Source organism: Lytechinus pictus, chromosome 2, assembly GCF_037042905.1.
Source record: "Lytechinus pictus isolate F3 Inbred chromosome 2, Lp3.0, whole genome shotgun sequence".
Lineage (NCBI taxonomy): Eukaryota > Metazoa > Echinodermata > Echinoidea > Temnopleuroida > Toxopneustidae > Lytechinus > Lytechinus pictus.
In genome coordinates, this window is record NC_087246.1 from 68,432,449 (window position 1) to 68,454,348 (window position 21,900).

Sequence of the window (21,900 nt, forward strand, 5' to 3'; positions counted from 1 at the left end):
CACTGCTTTTGGGCGATTCCATACCCACGTGTCGTACAGGACATTTTGACAACAATTTATAGTCTTTTAGCTGAATGCTTGAGCAATAAAACTTTCTTTGTTTGTCAATAAAGTTAAAGCGGGTAGAAAAAAAAGTTGAGTATGGGTGAATTATAGGTGAGAATGTTGTGTGTCGTAACCCCTAATTCACTATGGAAAACACATTTTGGTTGATAGTCATCATTTTTACATGACTACCCAGCCAATATTAACACAAAAACAAATTGAAGTTCCTTGTTTTGTTTGGACAGCAGGTGAAAAGTATTGAAAATGGCTCATTTTTCTACCATGGAATCGCCTTTTTCGTGATTTCTTTTCTTGCAGAGGATGAAAAGCTTCTTTCATATTTGAGTTATTTCTTTCTCCTCCATTTTCTCCGTTCTATTGCTTTTAATTTTTTCTTTTCCCTGGCACTTTTTTTTTTTACTTCACCTTCTGGTTTTTTTTACTTTCCTTTTTTTTACTGCTCTTTTATAATATAAGAGCAGGACTTTTTCTAAGTTTCGGAGTTTATTTTGGGTTTCAGACCCCCATTATTAATAGTAGAGTACATCTGTTTATCCAATGAAAAATTGAAAAAATTGAAAATCTTTTTTTTAAAATTATTTTCTATAAGGATGATAACTTGTCGATGTCTTATTCCAAAAATATTCATAAAAATAATAGTAATTATTTGGTTATTTTCATCCAAATTTGCACTGATGGTGTGAACTTGTTTTCACAACATGTACATAAGGATTTGAATGCATAACTTTATATAAAGTAATGGTGGATTTGGCCCCTTGATAAAAACTGCTCATTTTGGAATAAAACTCAACTTAGATTTGCAATCAATTTTTACCAACCTTCCCATTTTTCAAATGTGACATGGTGCATTTGATTCCCATGTCAAAGATACATTATTATATATTTTTTTTAAAGTCAATTTTGATCAAAAGTGTATTCAGCCCCAAGCTCTTAGAATATGCGTAAAATGTATCAGCCAAACTAGCTATTCATGACTATAACTGTTTTCACAAAATAAAACTTTAAAATTCAATAACTTCACCGAAATTTTCAGCAATTTACTCAAAGAATTTTAATCCATTTATTCCTGGCATGTGTTTGGATTAAATTACTTTCAGCCAGCGGAGTACCCCTTTAATGTATTTCTTTTTTTTTTTTTACATGTAGGCCCTATAACGTATAGGGAACTATTTATTAGGCCTTTATATTGTTGATGCTGTGCTGCTGTTGACTGGGTATTGGCTATCAAGCCTATATATCATTATCATTTAAGTAACACAGCAATTATTTTCAATTCAATTTGTCCTGTCCACGTGGAAATTCGTTTTGCTCACAAAATTGATATTTGTTTTATTGTGAGCAAAACGAATTTCCATGTCTAAAATGAAATTTTAAGAACAAATATCTTTGAAACTAGACAATGAAAAATGCTTAGAAAATGCCTTGGAATTTCATGGTTCCAAATCCTCAAGGCAAATGCCTGCTCAAGGCTAAGGTTTGAAATTAAAAATTGATAAAGTGGGCAGGCGCGGCCGAGCAAGCCCCCCCCCCCCTAATTCCTCCTTCTCTCGCATCCTTTCCAAATTCCAAGTTGTAGGGCATGCAGAGGCGAGAAAATGTATGAATTATGCGCGCGTGCTGGCCGAATTGTCACGAAACTTCCCAATTAAATTTTGCGCGAAATTTGATTCATTCATCAAATTCATAATATATATCAGATCTAGGACCAATCTATCAAGCGAATGAAGGTTGCACCACTATGAATAATGCTGAGAAGAAGGAGTTCAAGAGTAAGTTTCACATGGTATCGAATGTACACTGTACCGTAATTGAATGATATTTGAAAATTGAAAATGAAATTAAACTTGCTTGCACTCGTCGGTCGAAGTCGGAGACGCCCTGCTGGAGCCAGCGGATAGGTACCACTATAGACAGCCCGACCCGGCCCGGTCGTGCTTCGAGATCTCGTTGCGAGGCCGAGCCCGAGGGCAATGGCGGGGCACTGGCACTTCGTATAGGTCCTACCCAGTTGTTGTGTGTGTCCGGACGATCAATTTTAGAAAGTCATTTGGAAAAATTTACAGGCGAAGTTTCATCAATTTTTAGTTTAAAATGTTAAGGAAATATTATAGAGAACAAAATAGAAAGATGATTGCAACTATTGTCATTGAATTCGTATTTGTACAAAATTGTAGTGTAATCCAAGGCCAAGCGGCAAAGACAAAACAGGAGGCTTCAAAAATATAAAGTGTCCAGATTTTTTTTTTCCACCCAAAATTTTGTCTCACTGAGGTCAGAAGCCCATTTGTTTTGTGTGTGATTGACAACAAAAATCCTTATCAAAACAAAAGTAGACGGTGAATATTTAAAGTAGACGGTGAAATTCGTGAAAAGGGGTAATTTTTCATGTCTCATGAGGAATCTGCTTATCACATTTTTATTTGCCGCCAAGGTAATCCTTTTGCAGCAAATGTAAACAAAGGAAATTGGACTCCAAAACTGGAGACTGTCTCTGAAATTGGATACCCAAATTCTTTACAAAAGTCTCTGATATTGGAGATAATCTCCCACATTGGAGACAGTCTCCAATATTGGCCGTGCGTCTCTACTGTTTAATCGGTGACTGCACACAGAGCAAAAAATGTCGCCCTTTTCATCGCATTCACACAGGCAAAAATGATTGTGGTTTGAGGGAAAAATCAAAGTTCAATGCATTTCTGACATATGATCCCATTATCCAAATGTACGGGTAATGATTTTGGATTTTGGTATCAAATTGAAGAGAATAAAATGCTCCAAATACACCTACTTAGTTTACATTTGGTCATATTTTTGTTGGAACTAATTTTGAAATTTGAATTAAAAAGGAATTTCAAAGTCTGGTATCTTGACTTCTTGTGAAGAAATGTAGGCCTACCATATTTTTGTAAACTAGCAAGTTTTTGTAGTATTGATAATGGCAAATCCAATGGAAATACACTACTCATTTTTCACCTCTCTTATAGCAGGATCAAGTTTCAGAATTGATTTCAAAATACCCTTCCCCACTGCTCCAGAAAGCCCAATGCAAAACTGCTCACAAAATATCTGCTAGTTACGGTACCTCAAGTGATGTTCATGTAGGCTCCACTCCACTTCTCTACCTCTACACCTACACCTACCTGAACATATAAAGCCTTAGTTAAATCTCGTTCTGAATACTCCGAGTGACAAAGTCACTTTATGTGTATTTAACATAAAACTCATGCAACAACATGTCCATCCTCCGATGATTCTTAAAAAAAAAAAAATTGTGATTTTTCATGATTTAGAGCCAGTGACAGTTTGCTCACACGTATTCCAAAACATCGCAAATCTCGCATGCGTGGGGATCGCAGCTCAAGATCATGAATATTCCTATAGATCAAGATCTGATAAATGAATATGTAAATAGTGAAACGGGCCCGATCTATAGGAATACTCATGAATATTCATGATCTTGAGCTGCAATCCCGCGCATGCGCGATTTTCGTTTGCAATGTTTTGGAATCGGCAGTGAATTAATACGTGAGAGGAAACTCACTGGCTCTAAATCACCAATTTTGAGACTCATGGTAGGATGAACACGGAGTGAAATTAGAATGAAATGTACCCTACAGAAGATTAGTTTTATAATGTTTTTAAGGTCATGTTGTTGCATGAGTTTTATGTTTAATACACATAAAGTGACACCTTTGTCACTCGGAGTATCAGCAAGTTTTCTACTGAATATATGGTTGTCACTTTTCCTTGTATGTCAGTAATGTGTATGTACTCCTTAGCCAAAGGCTGAATTGATGTGTGACGTTACATGTAGATCTTCAAGATTTTTTTAACGAAGGTAAGTTAATGGGATTAGAAAGATGTCAACCTCAATTTGCACACACAATGATTACAAGCTCAATTTAACTGGAAATCAATTGGAGACGGAAGAAAGAAATCTGAAATACATGTAGTTTTTACCTCTGATTTCAGTGATTTGTAATTGGGTCATTCCATATGTCAGCTGTCATCCCTGTCAAGTCATTTTGCCATTGTACATTAAGAGCAATATGCCTTGTGGTTCTCGTGCTATGACGCACAAACCTTTTTTCTTCTTGATTTACAGGATTACAGAAATGCAAGTTAAAAGCACAGACAGGAGGAAACCTAAAGGAAGAAGCAGAACTGAGCAATCTGATTGGTGAACTGCTTGCAAGATCTGGTTAGTCTCCATTTCATCCATTCCTCTTTACCTCTTTATTCAAGTAGATTTGAATTGACTCGTGTGGAATCAGTAGGGTGTAAACACTTTGACTCAAAGTGGTTAAAGATTTAACTTGTTGTTTACTGGGACCATTTGGCCTTTGTTCAAACCCTGGGAACTACAGCATCGAGCAATCAATGGGTTGAGAGGGAAGTAAAGTTCATTAAATCTTTCTAATACATTGTACGTGCGAATTAAGTTAGTGCAAATATTAAATAGCTTTTATAATTGATATTAGTGATGAAATTAGCTATTTTCCATCAAATATTTGTATTGAAGGTGGTTATGAACAATATACCGGTACTCTACATGTACATTTACCAAAATATGCCGTAACAATGTGTCAGTTTGTAAGGTTACCCGCAAGTGGATGAAATAATCCGCATTTAGTCGTATCTATACAAATCGTCTGCAAGTTTTAAGATAAATATGGTGACGGGTAGGGATCCGCAGGAAAATCGACACAGACCCCTGTGTGTGTGAGGAATTATTAGACTGTTAATTTCAAATAGGCTACTGGATAAGTAAATTATGAGTGGGGGCAAGGACAACTTTCCCATAGGCCATGTACTTACATATGTAATTATCAGAATTTTGTTGCTTTCTTCTAAGTACCTATTTGCTTTCTCCTAAGTACCTATTTGCTTTGGGGAGTTATCAAAATATAACCCAGGAAGTATATTGTTTTATGTCCTCATGAACTAAAAATATAATTTGAAGTAAAACTTTTGAAAAAATTACATTTTGAGTACATGGAAGAGCAGTCCCTGGCTTACATCACTATGACATCACATATGCGGTCAATTTGAAGTCTTCATGGGTATAGTGATTACCAATTTTCACAAGTTTTAAAAATTCATAACTTTGTTATGATTGTCTGATATTGTTCAAACTTTCACCTACATGTATCAACTTGTCTGATTTTTTTTTCCTCTAAAACCAAGTTTTTATTTGGGTTGGATTCCCCATTAAGAACTATACCTTGCATGTTCTTATAAACAAATATTAGAAAATAATAGTAAGTTTATACGCATTGGTTTATCATGTCTCCAAAGTTTACTAGAATATTAATTGGTTATTGGACATTTCTTTCAAACAAAAGTTTATTTTGTTTACTTTCACTGTTGTTGCGGTCATGATTTACATCAAATATTTCACTGTTTAATATGTTTATATATTATGTTTTTACTTTGTAAATCTTTCTCAATTCAGCCACTGGCTGCAATTCAATTCAATAATATTTTTTACTCAAAAATTCACTTTTTTCTTTAAAAGGAGATTATCATGAGGCCATCAAAGAGCATCGTAATGAGCTTCAGCTTTCAGAATCTCTTCATGATGTCATTGGAGCAGCGGTGGCTAACAGAAAAATTGGAGAATGCTTCAATGAGCTCTGTGAGTATGAAAAGGCTCTCAAACATCAACGCAAACATCTACAGCTGGCTGAATTGGATAATAATATTCTTGAACAACAGAGGGCGCTTGCTACAGTAGGAAGGACTTATCTTTGTTGGGCAGACAATCCTGAAACAGAAGCTGCTAAAAAGACAGAGGTCTTACAAGAAGCTCAGAAAGCTTTCTTGAGGTATATTTTGTTAAATGATTTTGTAGTGATATGCCAAATACAGTACTGCATGAGGTTTGAATAGCAATGGGGAGTGTTCATATTAATATACATGTAGTACTTTGACTGAGCCTTTTGCAGAAATGTAATACTAGATCAAAAAATCAAATAGGCCTATATATAAGCTGGAATTACAAATCTATTTGTAGGGACAGTGATTTTCCGCGATCGCGGAAAACGGACGGAATTCACGGAAAGGGCCTTTTGAAATGGAAAGTGGCATTTCAAACGGAAAATCACGGAAAACGCATTTTCCCTCAAAATACACAGAATAGCAACAGAAATTACTCCAAAATCACAACAAAATGAGAATATTAAATGGCCACAAAACCCCAGAAAACACGATCTAACTTCGCTACTATCATGACAATTCACACATCGTGACTGCACTCGACATCAGCACACTCGATTGTACCGTACCCGTATACCGTACCCGGCCGGCCGGCCAGGTTGGGCTTCACATGCACACATATCATTCAACTACACGGTCGTATGTTGCTGCCCTCTACGTTTGAAGACGTAACAGCACGATGTCGTGGTCTTAAAATACAAGATGGCGGATTAGCAAAAGCCGTTGACTGATGATAACGATGACCAAAAACCCCCAAAATTATCGATGAAATATCATTTCACCGTGAAATAATGCTAATAATGTGAAAGGTGAGGATGTATGCATGCTAAATGGGTTCATAAAAATATTTTATGCACCCGCATAGATCCGATTAGAACGGATTCTATTGTGTTGTTGGTACAGTAGCAGATACAAATTTTGACCAGCGCGAGTGTCCGTGTTGTGATTTTGCTATTCAATGTGTAAACGGAATTGTCACTTTTCCGTGTGTACAAAGTCTATGGGGAAACGGAATTTCCGTTTTCTGACATGCTGAAACGGAATTTGAGATTTTCTGAAACGGAAAAGGCAATTTTTTGAAACGGAAAATCACTGTCCCTATATTTGATGTATATTTTTATAAAGTAAATAATGATTTGCTGCTGGATCCTTGATACATTACAACAAAGCTGAATTAAAGACAAATGCCAGTTGTAACAATTTCAAAATGAGTGCGTACAAAATCCAATAAAATGACCACCCAAGTGTATTTTTATATAAACTATGTGCCAAAGTATTCTTGCAAAAAAATAAGCATGACATTTCACCAAATTGTTGGGTCTTTTTCCCATCAATAATAATGATGATAATGATACACTGTCCTTTGTGTGCTTATCTGTGTTGGTGATCTTCAGTGGGATCGTTTTCAAGCTTAGATTTCATAATTCATGAATATGTGTAATAGATCAAGATATAGGATGCTATAGTGACAATTAACCTTGCTTTTACAGACTTCTTCATGAAATCATTCTTTGAAGCACTTACTGTACTTTCATAAATTGAGCTTTAATCAGGTTTCTGATTTTCTGTTTTTCGTTGAATGAATCCTCGCAACATATTTCATAATTCATGAATATGTGTAATAGATCCAGATATAGGATGCTATAGTGACAATTAACCTTGCTTTTACAGACTTCATCATGAAATCATTCTTTACAGCACCTACTTTCATAAATTGAGCTTTAATCAGGTTTCTGATTTTCTGTTTTTCGTTCACTTTTTACAAAACAATTTTTAGAATGAATCCTCGCAACATTTGCCAGTTCTAAGAAAGAAGACTGAAGCGTTGTAATGCAAAAATTGATCAACCCACCAACATTAATTGTGAAAAAATAAACATTTACAGATTTGCTTGTTAAACAATTGCAATACTGGGTATTTCTCATCCAACCTTGAAAGATTCTGAGAAAAACATAAGGGTAAAATCTTAAAGAAATCATACAAGGATTTAGAAAGGTATGACTATTTGAAAAATCAAGATCACTAAAAAGTGTACATGTAAATCTCAGTGAGTGTGACAAATGGCAAGAACAACTCTCACATGTGTCATGTTACCTACAGTACTTCATTATGAGTAATTTGTTGTTTTCTCTCAAGTACCCTTTCTTTTGGGGCAGTTATTTTATATAGTATATTGTTATATATTCTCATTAAATGAAATATGCTGAGTAAAACTTTTTAATTAAAAGTTTTTTTAAAACATTCATATTATATTTTCGAGCAAATGGAGGACTTTTCCTTACTGTACATTTAATGTGACATCACTTACGTGTTGTATGTGACAAATTTAAGGGAAAAAATTGTATTGTTTGTCCAAACTTATTCACTGTTGCTCCTATCAACTTCAATGATTTTTATGTTTTCTTTTCAAAAAACTTTTCCATTTGGATTGTTTCCCATTTAATATTTAACAAATGCAGGAGTCTATCTCTCTGTGACGATGTCACGCTGCGATCTAAAACCACTGAGCGAGAGCTGATGGAAATGAAAGCTCGTCTTCTTCTCAACCTTGGACTAGTCCATGAAAGTCTAGGGAGTGGAAAGAATGCAGCACACTTTATACAGAAAGCCATATTCATTGCAGAGTGAGTTCAATGGAAAATCCGACTTTGCCATAGAATAAGTCCGTATCTGTTATTTGTATAGTGGAACATTTAGGACATTAGATATACACGTCTAGTCTATCAAAGGAATTCAATATGTATTGGTAAGACAACTTTTCTACAGGGCACATTTTCATATTACAGCACAAATGGAAAAAAACACCAAAAGTCTTCAAGGCAAGTGAATGGGACATTGAGGCCAGTCAAAAGGGCATCCATGGCTTCTTATTATCAGCTGATTATCTTGCATTTTTTCATTATTATTTAAAGATGACATTTTCATCAGTTCTTGCAAATTCAAAATACAGTACACTGCAATAGACAATGTAGAATATTAGCTTCAATTACATTCATTTCCATCTTTTTAAATGAGTTATTGTATGGGGCTAGGATAATGAAAAAAGCTGTATCTGTGTGTAAAGAGTGTTTGGGATAGGGCTGATTGTACATGTACATTGCAACTACCGGTACCTGTCTATTTAAAGGTTACATTCAGATCTTGTTCTTTGACCTTAATTTGTTTTTTATTTTTGTATGTGCTTGTAATCTAGTGCATGTGGAAGTTACAAACTGATTGATATATCTGTGCTTCAAGCCCTGAGTCACAATGGCTCGAATTCACCAAGGTGGTTTTGAAAACCACCTGTTGAAACCATAGTTTATGTAGATTTCCTGCATAAATTGCGCTTAAATACCGCATATATTAACAAGATGTCCAATGCTGATGTGCATTTTTGTCACAGTGCACCATATTGATGCCTGTTGCCATGGTAAAGCACATGATTTTATTAATGGACTCATTGATTTAAAACAGTAGACTCAAGAATGAAATAGCGTACTTAACCATGACAGCAGGCATCAATTTGACGCACTGTGATAAAAGCACGCATCAGCATTGGACATTTTTTAATGTACATGGTAAATAAGCATAATTTATACAGGAAATCTGCATAAAACCATGGGTTCAACTGATGGTTTTCAAAACCACCTTTGCGCATTCAGGCCATTGTCTTTCAGATAGTGACGTTAAACTTGGTTCCTAGATTTGTACACCTATGGCAAGCACATAAATGTTTATTTTTATTTTTTTGTGTTTTGAATTAAGAAAGCACAAACTACTAGAGGACCTCTTCAGATGCCATCTATCATTAGGTGATGTCTTCCAACGGTCAGGGGTCTACACTAAGGCTGGTCGTTCAATGGAAAATGCTTTAATGGTTGCCAAGAAGATGAAAAGCAAGGAGCTGGAGAGCCAGTGCTTATGTGCATCTGCAAATGTAAGTTTTATAGATAATGGCATGAGATTCCTTCAAAATATTAGAAGTAATTGTTTTTGCTGCTGCCAGTATTTCTTTTATCAAAATATTATTGATTGCAGGAAACTTACATGTATTGAAGCTGAGGTGGCAAGACCTTGTATCACAAATTTTGTGGGTAATATAACTGTTAACTTTTAAACTTAAATTACAGTTGTGGTAATTATCTCAAAGTGAGTTTCATAGAATCTAGTGACTAACCAAATGTTTGTATACTGAATAAAAATATGTGCCACATGATTATGGTAAAAAAATTGTAATTGCTGAGAAATGGATAAAGTAAGCATTGCATTCCACCTGCATCATGAGTCTATTTCCAAGCAATGATGATGTATGGTCCGACATATGCTTATTTGTGTTTGTGGTCTTCAGTGTGCTTCATTTTTGGCTTTGCTATCATGATTATACAAAGTGCCATGTCAGAAGGAAGACTTCCCCTTGATTACACTTCAGCAGATTTTAGTCCAAATTGTTATATGGATAAACATATTGATTTTTATTTGTTAAAAATAATATTCAGCTTTCTCTTTAGTTCTAAATTTACATGTTTAAGTTGGTTTTGCATTCTTATAAGGCACTGTGATCACCTAGAAGTGGAAAAATTGATCATTTTAAAATGTTGGAAACTGGCTGATTATGCTCTACATGTAACATTAGCCCAATCTCCAATATCTATTTGGATATTGAACTACTAAAAATATTCACATAACAATTTTTGCACAACTTTTTTTTATTTATTTTTTATTTTGAAAAAGTCAAGAGTTGGCATTTAAAAATGTTTCTTTTGGAATTCATTAACAATCCTAGCTATAAAAAAGTGATAACTGTGCCAAAACCTTGATTTGTAAGGCGTACATTTGCTTCCCCATTTTTTATCCGAAACTTGGTCATGTTTTATAAACTTATTTTTTAAACTCATTTTCCAGGTATTTTTTCAGCTCGGTGACTTCACTGCCGCTAAGCGTAGCCTGAAGAAAGCGTACAAGCTAGGTGGTCAACAATCAGACGAGAGGGAGAATATTATTAGAATACTACAAATTGGTAATAAACATAAAATTGTTTAGCTAGACATTTATTTGTTCTTCTGTGTTTACCCAGAGACTTCAAGAACTGATTGATGCTTTAATCAAATGAAAATTTGAACTGTGGATACTACGAGAATTAGAGGATGCAGTAGTAATTCCTGAGTTGAGATATCATGGATTAAATGACAATTAGTCAAATAAATATTTTGCATGAACATCTGTTTATAAATAATCCTTTTACTTTAAAAACTTGGTCTTGTATTTGTTTCATAGTATTTGGATACAATAATTTGAAAACAAGCAGCTGATTGTAAACAAAAAGATTTCAAAATATTGAATAAAGATGTTCATAATACATGATTTATAGAGATATTGATATGTTTTTTTTCAAAAGTTTTAGTAAACCTTATGTTATAGAATGAACATGAAACAAACATCTTGGAAGATGCCTGCATTGCTTGTAACATGAAATCATTATTATATAGTTCAGGTAATGGATATTATTTCCCTCTGAGTATTCAACATTAAAATATGTGCTTTAGTTGTATACTGAACTTTTCTTTTTCAACCTGTAGCTATTCGATGTGTGAATTTACAAGTCAAGCTGGAAGGCCTTTCACCCAATGATCAAGAGTCTCAATTTCCAATCTTAGAAGCTCTTGGTGATCTGTGCTGTAAGGTGGATAGCTTTAAAAGAGCTATTGAATTCTATAAGAAACAGGTAAGTTGGGTGCCCTTTGTTTGCTATAGGTTTGATAGATCTATCACCCATGCCTGCTAGAGTATCATCCTTTACTTCAACTATTAAGGATGCACAATATACTATTTTGAATGTTTATGCAATTCATCTGATCAATTCTTAAAATAAATATGTTTGATGCATTAACGTTTTGTGTATTGGCTGTTATACCTAAATTTTCTTATAAAGGAAAATGAAACCCAAAATCTGATAACACATAATATCATTGATAAGTATAGGATAATCTGAATGAATCCAATTTCCCCCCGATCAGATTTCCCAGTATGGAGTACCACCTTTTAAAAGATGTGTTACTTCAGGTTCAAAGTCTCTGGATGGAGATCACCATTTTTGCAGAGTTAGTTCAAAATTGTGACATCAGCGAAGAACTACATCTCTCAACTGCCTGATATATATTACATTTTGCCCCCCCCCCCCCCAAATAAAAAAAAAAAAAACCAATAAAACTCACAATTTTGAATTGACCCCGCTAAAATGGCGATCTCTATCCATAGACTTTGAACCTGAAGGAGCCCAACTTTGAAGAGGTGGTACTCAATACTGGGAAATCAGATTGGGGTATAAGTGGATTCATTTTGATTGTCCTATACTTATCAATAATAGTATGTTGTATTTGATTTTGGATTTCATTTTCCTTTAAAGGCACTCATCATTTATGGTGGCAATTACTGTATATGTACATTATGCTGTATACTATACATTACAGTTGTGTTATTTTTTTTAATGTTTTGAATTTGTGAATGACGACAGCAAAAACCATTAAATTCCCTATGTACATGTATATATACATATACTATGTGAAAGAAAATGTTATGAAATTTTCAAGTTGACCAAAAATTGTTAAATTTCCTACCTTGATGCAAAATTCTTAATCTTAAATATCGATATAATGAATGAGATAGTGAGATGCACATGTTATATATACACACTTATTTTCCCATGATTCACTTTTTAGTCACATGATTGTCATGCTAAACTCAATCATGTAAAACATTTCCTTGGTCACCTTCTTATGCCTACTCATTCATGAAAAGCATGTTTGTTATGTTGGACACACCTTGAACGTGCTTTTAAACTATTTCTCATTTTCAACTCTTTTAGCTACATTGTGCAAAAGAACTGGGAAAGCCATTTAAGGAACAAGCCTCAATCTATGTGTCGCTGGCTGCTACTTATGCAGATATTAGCCAATTTAGAGAAGCAATTGAGATGTACAATGAAGAGCTGAAACTGAGAAGGGGAAATCTGAAAGAGGTAATTCATCACTGCCAGGTCACTCTTGGTACAGGGGTCATGCTACTCATCACAGCCCTGTAGATAGGGCACTCATATTCTGATGAGGTGTCAGTTTATACCATTTAAAGGGGGAGTGAACTGTGTGTGGTCTCTCATTGACTGTGTGTTATAAATACATAGTCTTAAAATAACCTTTTCAGATATCTACTAATACTATAGAGAATATATTGACCTATAAATGTATTTGTGTAGAGAAACTAAAATGTTTTTAGAGGAAAAGTAATTGTTTTGCTACTTGGTAACATAATTATTGCGGTATAAATGTATTGAGTAGTTAATTAGCATGTTATCATTCAAGTGGGTCTATATTACTAGACTACACAAACATTATGGGTCAGGAAACTGGCCAGGTATGAGTAGTTGAGGACTCGAGATGGTGCTTTTGGTTTGTATCTGCTTTAAGGATTAACATATACTTCTAAAACAAGTAAAAGCACTGTCCAAACTGTGTAGGATGAACTTTTTCATGGCATTGTGCTTATATTTTATAATTAAAAATAAATACCAGTTGTGGTAACGATCTCAAAATGAGTTCGAACAGAATCCAATTAAATAACCACCAAAGTGTTTGTATGTATAAATAAAAAATAGATGCCAAATAGCATTGGAAGAAAATGTGTAACTGCTGAGAAATGAGCAAAATAAGCACAGAATTCCATCAAATGTCAGGGTTTTTAAACTTTTTTTAAAGCAATATTATTTCCCACATATGGCCCACCTTTGTCCCACTTTTCTGTGTTGGTGATCATAAGAATTATCGATTTTGAGCTAAGATTTCACGCTCTTACGAAGATAAGTTTATACAATGTACCAGATCTAGATGTATGATAATTTTTTGACAATTAATCGTCATTTAAGAATTTCTCATGAAATAATTGATTGCTGCAACTACTGTCTCTTACCTTTAAAGTTTTTGAAATTGTAAAACTCAAAGATCTAAAACTGTTGATAAATTAATGTGATTATTCTGTATTTCAAACATATTGTTGGTTGATAGGCAACTCTTTCAGAATATGCTGATTTAAAATAGTCTTACTTCAAGAATTTATGTTTTAGTGATACATTATACATGCACTTTTTAATTTTATATTATAAGGAAACCAAGACATGGTTGAATGTAGCTGATATGCAAGAGAAGGCAGGTGAAAGCCTGGAGGTCATACAAGAATCCTATAGTAAAGCTTTGGAGCTGGCTAAAAGGGCTGATCATCCTCAGTTACAGGTATGTTGAAAATATATGTTGTCTGATATTGGATATTAGAGATTGTTGGTAGTCGCTAGTGTCAAATATATATATATACATTTGACAATAGCGACTACCAAGGCATATATGATTATTTACAAAGGCACAGCTCTCCTCGTTTTGGTTTGTTGGCTGATGTCCTGTGTCAAAAAATGCTTTTCAATCAACATGCTTTAGAATTGGAGCAGCATAATTGAGAAGCATACAATTTTGTGACATAAAATTTGTTATTGTTTGATCTGCACAAATCCGCACGCACATAATGATCTCAATAACATTAAGAGATAAGCGATCTCTACACGATATGAGCCATGTATCTATGGAACATTAGGAGGAAATTTTGAAAAAATGGGATTATCATTATAAATAATTAACAATCAATCACAACATAGCCACTACCTTGAAATATGCAGACATTTTCTCAAATAAAACACTTGGAACTAAGATTACCAAAGATAAAACAGAACTGCTTTAAGTGATTTATCATCTTCTGCGCATAGAGTCTGTTAGGACAGTCACATGTCAGTGAATTCATTAAGTGATTTATCATATTCTGCGCATAGAGTCTGTTAAGACAGTCACATGTCAGTGAATTCATTAAATAACTGATGAATGTCTATCTTTCATAGGTCCATGGGTAGACCGAGAGGAAACAGAATCTTAGCGTGCATGGACCATGGCACCATATATTCATGACTTTCCACCACATTGTCTGTGATTGGTTTATTGCTTAGCCCACTTTTCCTTAGCTGGGTTTGGTTTAAGACTTCAGCTCTTAGCACCACAGCGTGCTAACCCTGCTTTTTAGCAGGGCCAGATATTACCATACTATTTCCTGTGCTAGCCTACTTTGGTAAAACATCTGAAACCGAAGTGGGCTAAGCTTAACCCCAGGAAATTGGTGGGGCAAAGACCGCCCCCCCCCCCTTAGCCCCACCTATTTCCCAGGGTTAAGCAAAATTTGCATAGTGTGAAAAGCATACAAGTGTATCTATCAATCTCTTTATGGATGTGATCTCCTCCTAGATTCAAGCATTGAGGTCTCAGCTGGGTGTTTTACAGAAACACAACATTGAGCATCTTCTGAGACCGACCCAGAAGATGCTAAAAAACCTAAGGGAAGAACACAACATCGCTTCTGATGATGATCAGGAGGTCAGTGATGATGATAATCAGGGAGATAGTCAAAAGGAAGACTCTGAGCAACTTGGTCAATCCTTGGATATTGTCCTTGATGATCTGTCGGATTCAGGTAGAATAAATTTTCAGATATTTTATAGACTTGAGCATGCTTTCAAAATCGATATTTTCCCTGATTTAGCCCTTTCTTTATAATTGAGGAATGAAGTATTATGTGGCACTAATGTTTTAGAATACAAACATGTTACACATACACAAAATATTTTCAATTCAACATGAGACTGTACCAAGGGATGGGTGCCAACTCACTTTGCGTTTCTAAGTGCTTTACTTGTACTTATTATTACCCCAGTCATCAGATCCTGGTATGCCCGCACCCAATGGATGTACTTTCTCCACTCCCTGGGGAGCATTCTAACAAGAGTTCAAAGACATAGGCTTTCGCATCCTACCGGGTACCCATTTAACTTCTAGGTGGAGAGCGGCAAAGTGTGGATTGACTCCTTGCTAAAGCATGCTAGGGCGCTGTGGGTTTCAAACACACAACCCTCTGATTACAAGGCAAGAGTCAGAACTGCTACACCATAACACTTCCATATTATGTGATTTGCAGCATACAAAAACTATTATTACTACTACAATGATTCTGATTATGATGATTATTATGATGATGATGATTATTATTATTATTGCTGCTGCTGCTACTAGTCGTACAGCTATTATTATTACATAAGATGTGTGATGCTATATTAGGTCTTTGGTGGTTACTGGTATTGTATCTTTTAATTCTAGATTCTGGTTCTGACGAGGAATATGATCGTCCTTCTGCCTCAGAGCGGGTCAGGAGAAACAAGGTTAGAAAATTAATCAGTTGTTCTCAGATCTATTTTAGTTCACACATTTATGAAATTCTTGTTGCCAACACATTTGATTTGTGCACCTTATATTAATCCTGCAATGAAAATGTGTCTAGAAAAAAATTATAAATGAATTAGGGGGAAAAGATGATACGAGTATAAACTGAATTTGAATAAAATTATTGATTCATTGTCTTTGTGAAATAGAAAAAACAGGTATAGAATTCCATTGAATAATATGGAATAAAATATTTGTTTAGTCTGGAATCAATTCCAGCTAAATTATATCACCCAATGCGGGGTTATGTAATCATAGTTAAAGGAATGTATACTGCATTTACACTCTGTGTGAATGCCACTGGGGTTAAAAATAAAATGTTTTTTAGTGCTTTGTTTCTTTTAGATTCCATTATGAGCATTTCTGTTCATACTAATATAGAATAATGTATCTTGGATATTGAATATTAGATGATCAGGGATGCCACTTTTCCGTCTTTATACGGAATTTCGGCTTTTTCTCTGCTATCTGTCTTATTTCCGTATTTTCGACTTTTCCTGTTTTCTGTGTATTAAAAAACCGGAAAGTCCTCCCTTTTCCCCCTCTCTCTCATGCATGTCGATCGACCGAGTGAGAGATAACGCGCGCACTTTCCACTAAGTTCATTGAGTTATAATGCTTTTATCGAGGCTTTCCTATTAGAATAAATCCTGGCCAATCAATGCGAGCGACAAGTTCCGAACGCACGCACATAGACAAGCGCAAAGCAGCGGCACGAATCGCTGTATAATAGCGACTGGTAAATACGTCTGTAAAGATGATGACGTCTTCCAAGATGGCAACTTACGATGACCAACGAAGGAATCGTGGATGACTAAGTTTTTATCATCATTTGAAAGGAATTAGCGGTAACTGCGGTCTAAGGTACGATGTTTCTAAATTTTATATATTTTCTCGTAAGTTTGGATGTAATTATTTTTTTATAATGTGACATTTTATGTACCGAAAACGATCCGAAAATCGGGTTTCCGCCGAATGTTAGATCTAACGTTACTGCTGCATGCTGATACGGAACCCAGGGAGTTGATACGTTGTCTTTATGTGCTGGCCAACAACTCTTCAGTCTATGTATTGGTGAGTGGAGCAAACGGGGTTCAGCTGAACAACCAAAATACAGAGACTGAAGCTTTTGGTCTAGCGTTTTATGAGTATGAGAAACACACAACTAACTACCGTCAGTTTTTTAAACCTAATTGACTTTAAAGTCATCGATCACAACAAGGTAAGAAGCCACTTGGTCCTCCCCCCTCCTAATTTTTTTTTCTTTTTTTTTGCTTGTCCAATTTTTTACCTGTGTCCATCCCAAAATTTAAGGTGGACCCCCCTAAATTTTTTTCTTTCTTGGACACTGTCCCGGCCCGCGATAAGTTTCAGTATTTTTGGAGGACACCTAGTGGCATCCCTGGATGATAGACTTTGTGATTTGATACGATGAATGCATGGTCTACATATCATCGTGTCGGTGCAGGAACGCCCTTAACATCACACTTACGCGCACCCCATCGGTGCAGAAACGCCCTTACGCAATGCCCAGAGCGTGCAACTTAGGGCGTTTCTGCGCACATGGAATGCACAAAAGTGTGGCGCTACGGGCGTTCCTGCACCGACACAACGATATATGTTACTAACTTCCTACATTGCTCTATTTATCTTGTCCAGTTTTCAAAGTTGAATGAAAAGGGTGAGTCGTTGCTACATAGGGCATGTATTGCAGGAAACCTGAAACAAGTCAAGAAGCTAATTGAACAGGTGAGAGCAAGAGTATATGTTGTGTTGTATACGATATATACTGGTGGGAGATATGTTTCGCTTTCAACAATGATACAAGACATCTTGCAAAGATAGTAGGCATTCAAATTGTTTGTATGCACAGCATGATTATAATACATGTATAATTATTGTACTTGCACCTTCCACATTTTACCTCTAACATCACTGTCGGCCATTGGCTGCACTTGTAACCCATCACAGTTTAGTTTCTAGAATGAGCTGCAAAAGGGATTAATTATTCAAGGTTCAAGTGTAATCATACTGTAGAATACGAGTGTGTGTTACATTGACTTGAAAATGATAATTGTATACTAGGTATATTGATATGCTTTTTGTGTAAATACTAAAATGAAGCAGAGTTTTTAATTCTTCTAGGCTTTAAACCCATCTTGGTTCGGAAGAAAAACTACTTTCTTTGTTTCTTTCTAGGGACATCCTCTGAATCCCAGAGATTACTGTGGCTGGACCCCATTGCATGAAGCTTGTAACTATGGTTACTCGGACATCGTTGACATTCTCTTGACCAGTGGTGCTGATATCAATGATCGGGGCGGAGACAGGTGTGAAGGTGTGACTCCACTTCATGATGCAGTGAATTGTGGGAACTGGCCAGTCGCTAGGTTACTCATAGAGAGAGGGGCTAATACTGATGCTAGAGATGATTCTGTGAGTCTATGACATTCTTTATAATCTCTGTGTTGAAAAAAAAAATGCCCACACATCCAAGCAAAAATATAACACATCATGCAGTTGTGCTTTGCTCCTTCAAACAATTTGGCCATCTAAATAATCAATACCCTATTTGAAATTGTGTGCATCTTCATTCTGAATATTGAACGAATGAAATTATTACCATTGATATAAACTGCTGCATTTAATGTCTTGTTCAGATATGCTAATTTTATTACACTTTTTATGCAACTGACGTGAGATGAATCATAAACATGTGATCATAGCAATCTTCACAAATCCATAACTAGAGTCATTCCTACCTAATCAACCTTTACTATATTATCTTAATTATTATCCCAATAGATTTGCAATCAGTAATACTACTCAATACTATTGAATGTTATATTTGAGTTGTAACTTGGGCATTGTATTTGAATGTTGATCTTACTGCTATGTAGGGCAAGACACCTCTAAATGCTTTAAAGATATGGCTAGAGGCCTACACCAATGAGATTGATACGGATACAAGAGAAGAATGCTTTCTGGTTGCGAGAATGCTCAGAGAGGGCATCAAAACAGGTAAGTGGAAATGTTATTTGATGTCACACATGATATTTTGTGTTATTCTATCGAGATAACTAGTTGCATCTTTTTGTGTTTCCTTGAGGCAAGGGTTATGTTACTTTAAAATTCTAATAATGGCAAGACAAGTTACAAGTCATTGTTCCAAGCTACTGAAATTATGTTATTCATTAATTTATGGCATATTTGCTCAAGAACTCTCTTTCATTTTAATAAAACAAGACCCAGATGTGAATTATCCAAGTGAGTTCAAGTCCAGTTTCATCTGGGTGTGGATAGATAAGGAACGTTTTACATCTATGCTATATTAGGTTCAAATTTCATCAAGAATCTGACTTGAGGTTGCATGGATGTTTGGAGACAAGTTATTGCTTTGATAATTTCCTCCACTTTCAGTGTCCTTTAATGTGGCTGATTCAAGTTGTTGCAAGCATTAATGCATGATATCTAATAGATTTTGGATATAAGATATTTGTGAATGATCAATTTTGACCTTTTATTTCGTGTGTCTTCTTGTCCATGATAATTTTTGCAGGTAACCTTTCAAACAATAATGTTCAAACATCAAGGAAAGCATCAGCAGAGTCACTTTTGTTGAATAGTGACGTCTTTGACAGGGAAGAAGGATCAAGCCAGGCATCTCAACAAAAGGTGTTTGAAACATCTCGGAAAGTCTCTCCGTCTCAGAGGCATGGACGTGACAGTCAGTACATGCTAGGAAAGAAACGGAAGCATGTGCTACATAGGGAAAGAGAGGAAGGGAAGAGGCTTGAAGGTCGATCTGTAGGTGTGGCTTCGAGGAGAAATGCAGCAATGTCTCTGGGTAGTGATAGTGAAGATGGAAGTGATACAACTGATGATGTAGAGTTGATGAGTGAAGGTGAGGATGAGGATATGACGGACAGGAAAGGTCATAAAGACAAATCAGTTAGGCAGAGGAGATATGATGATGAAGATTCCTTGCCAGAGATAGATCTAGGTGCTAACATGGGCAGTGTAGGCAGAGTTTCACCATTAACCAAGGAGAATAATGATGAACATGGTAGTTCTGGGAAAGTATCAGTGAAAGACACACGTTTTAGGACAAATACATTCAGTGATGTCGATGAAAGTGATGAAGATGATATACCAGCTTCTTATTTACATATTGACCGCTCGGTTAACATAGATAGTGCTTCGACTGCTAGAAAGACATACAAGGATGTAATTCAAGGGGTTGGAAGTGCAGCTACAAGAATGACTGAAACACCATTTGAGGTCAGTAAGGGGAGGAGAAGTGATATCAATAGTGCTTTAGTTCCCGAAGAGAGTTATACTGGTGGTGATGATTGGTTAGTAGAAGATGTGCCACCTCAGTCTCGCAAACGCCAACGGGTAGATATCGAGGGAACCTTCAGGAACATGTCCTCAGACCGAAGTGAAAGACTGAGCCTGGATTTATCAGTGCCAACCAGTGAGCAGAGACCTTCCAGTTCACAGGCTTCTTCCAAGTCCTCTAGATCACTGAGCAGGAAGTCTAAACCTAAACAAGCTAAATTAACAAATCTAGGGGTATCTGTAGAGAGAACTGCGTCAGCAAGAAGTCTATCAGATAGCTCTTTGCTTCAGACTGCTTTTGACTCAACTGATGATAATGATTTTGTAATAGAGGATATTCCAACACAAACACAGAGCAGTAGAACTGTGACACCTACTGGGAGTTACCAGCCATCAAGTACGTCCCCTAATTTGGCAAATGAACAGCGCCCTCTTTTACCTGGGCCCTCATCAATGATGCGTGTACAGGTCAAGATCCAAGACAAACTTCTCCTTATTCCTGTAAATTTGAGGTAAGAGCACTATGCATGTGAAAAAAACTCTTTAAAAAAGGCGGATTAGGAGTAGATGGTTATGATATATTTTTCTAACAGAATTTAGAAGCTTGATGTACTTTGCAATAAGTTGTGGCTTTTTTGTTGTTGTTTGTGTTTATGTTTTATAAACTTTCAAGGGGCTTGCCTTAAGCATTGATAAGAAAGGCAGACAATTATGTTGGGGGCTCTACAAATAAAAGCTCTTTTATGAGTATAATGAAAAAATATATATAACTTATAAGCAAGTAAGTTATGTGATTTATTTCAGAGTAATCATTGCAGTCCTTACCAGACACTGCCTACTGTAAGTTATTGGTTAAGCTTTAACATTGCAGTGTATTGGGATTTTCCAGGGCTCTTTTGTCCATTTTGGGTTGACATTGCCCCAAACCCACTTGAATATTATCCCTTGTCCTTCTTCATGAAAAAAATAGTTGTATGATCAGATATATTTGTTGTCTTGGTGCAAGAAAGCCCTTACGCAATGCACTTAAGTGCGCTAACTAAGAGAATTTTTGCGTGCATTCGATGCATGAAAGTGTGGTGTTAAGGGCGTTCATGCACTGACACAACATATTGTACTCTTCAGTATACAGGGCTTTGTGTAGATGTTGGTCTCTTCTGAATCTCCAGGCATATCATATTGAAATGATGGGGTTCTGAACTAGACACTGTGTATGTGCGCACCATGGGTACATATTAGTTTCATACCTAATCACTTTCAGATGTTCTGATCATTCCTCAAAATCTATTACAATAGTTGCATAGAAACGTAATAAAAAAGTAACCTTTCTGTTAGTAGTGAGCCTTGTTTCTATGGTAGTGATCATTGATGACAAAGTTACTATATTTGAATTATAGTAACTTTTTTGCAATGAGGCCCATTCGCCCAGAGTAATAAA

The 21,900-nt window shown here is 35.7% G+C and overlaps 1 protein-coding gene across 1 annotated transcript in view; it reads left to right on the plus strand.

Moving 5' to 3' along the window:
* The first annotated feature begins 1,679 nt into the window (after nt 1-1,679).
* LOC129255110 (tonsoku-like protein) overlaps nt 1,680-21,900 on the plus strand; it is a 30,113-nt gene continuing 9,892 nt past the window's right edge. Inside the window, exons 1-15 of the mRNA XM_064095503.1 lie at nt 1,680-1,835; nt 4,172-4,267; nt 5,585-5,894; nt 8,244-8,408; nt 9,532-9,703; nt 10,669-10,783; nt 11,343-11,488; nt 12,629-12,781; nt 13,920-14,045; nt 15,093-15,318; nt 15,999-16,060; nt 17,781-17,870; nt 18,321-18,557; nt 19,022-19,142; nt 19,681-20,974. Coding sequence (XP_063951573.1) covers nt 1,805-1,835; nt 4,172-4,267; nt 5,585-5,894; nt 8,244-8,408; nt 9,532-9,703; nt 10,669-10,783; nt 11,343-11,488; nt 12,629-12,781; nt 13,920-14,045; nt 15,093-15,318; nt 15,999-16,060; nt 17,781-17,870; nt 18,321-18,557; nt 19,022-19,142; nt 19,681-20,974 — 3,344 coding nt within the window. The 5' untranslated portion in view covers nt 1,680-1,804. The remainder of the gene's footprint in view (nt 1,836-4,171; nt 4,268-5,584; nt 5,895-8,243; nt 8,409-9,531; nt 9,704-10,668; nt 10,784-11,342; nt 11,489-12,628; nt 12,782-13,919; nt 14,046-15,092; nt 15,319-15,998; nt 16,061-17,780; nt 17,871-18,320; nt 18,558-19,021; nt 19,143-19,680; nt 20,975-21,900) is intronic.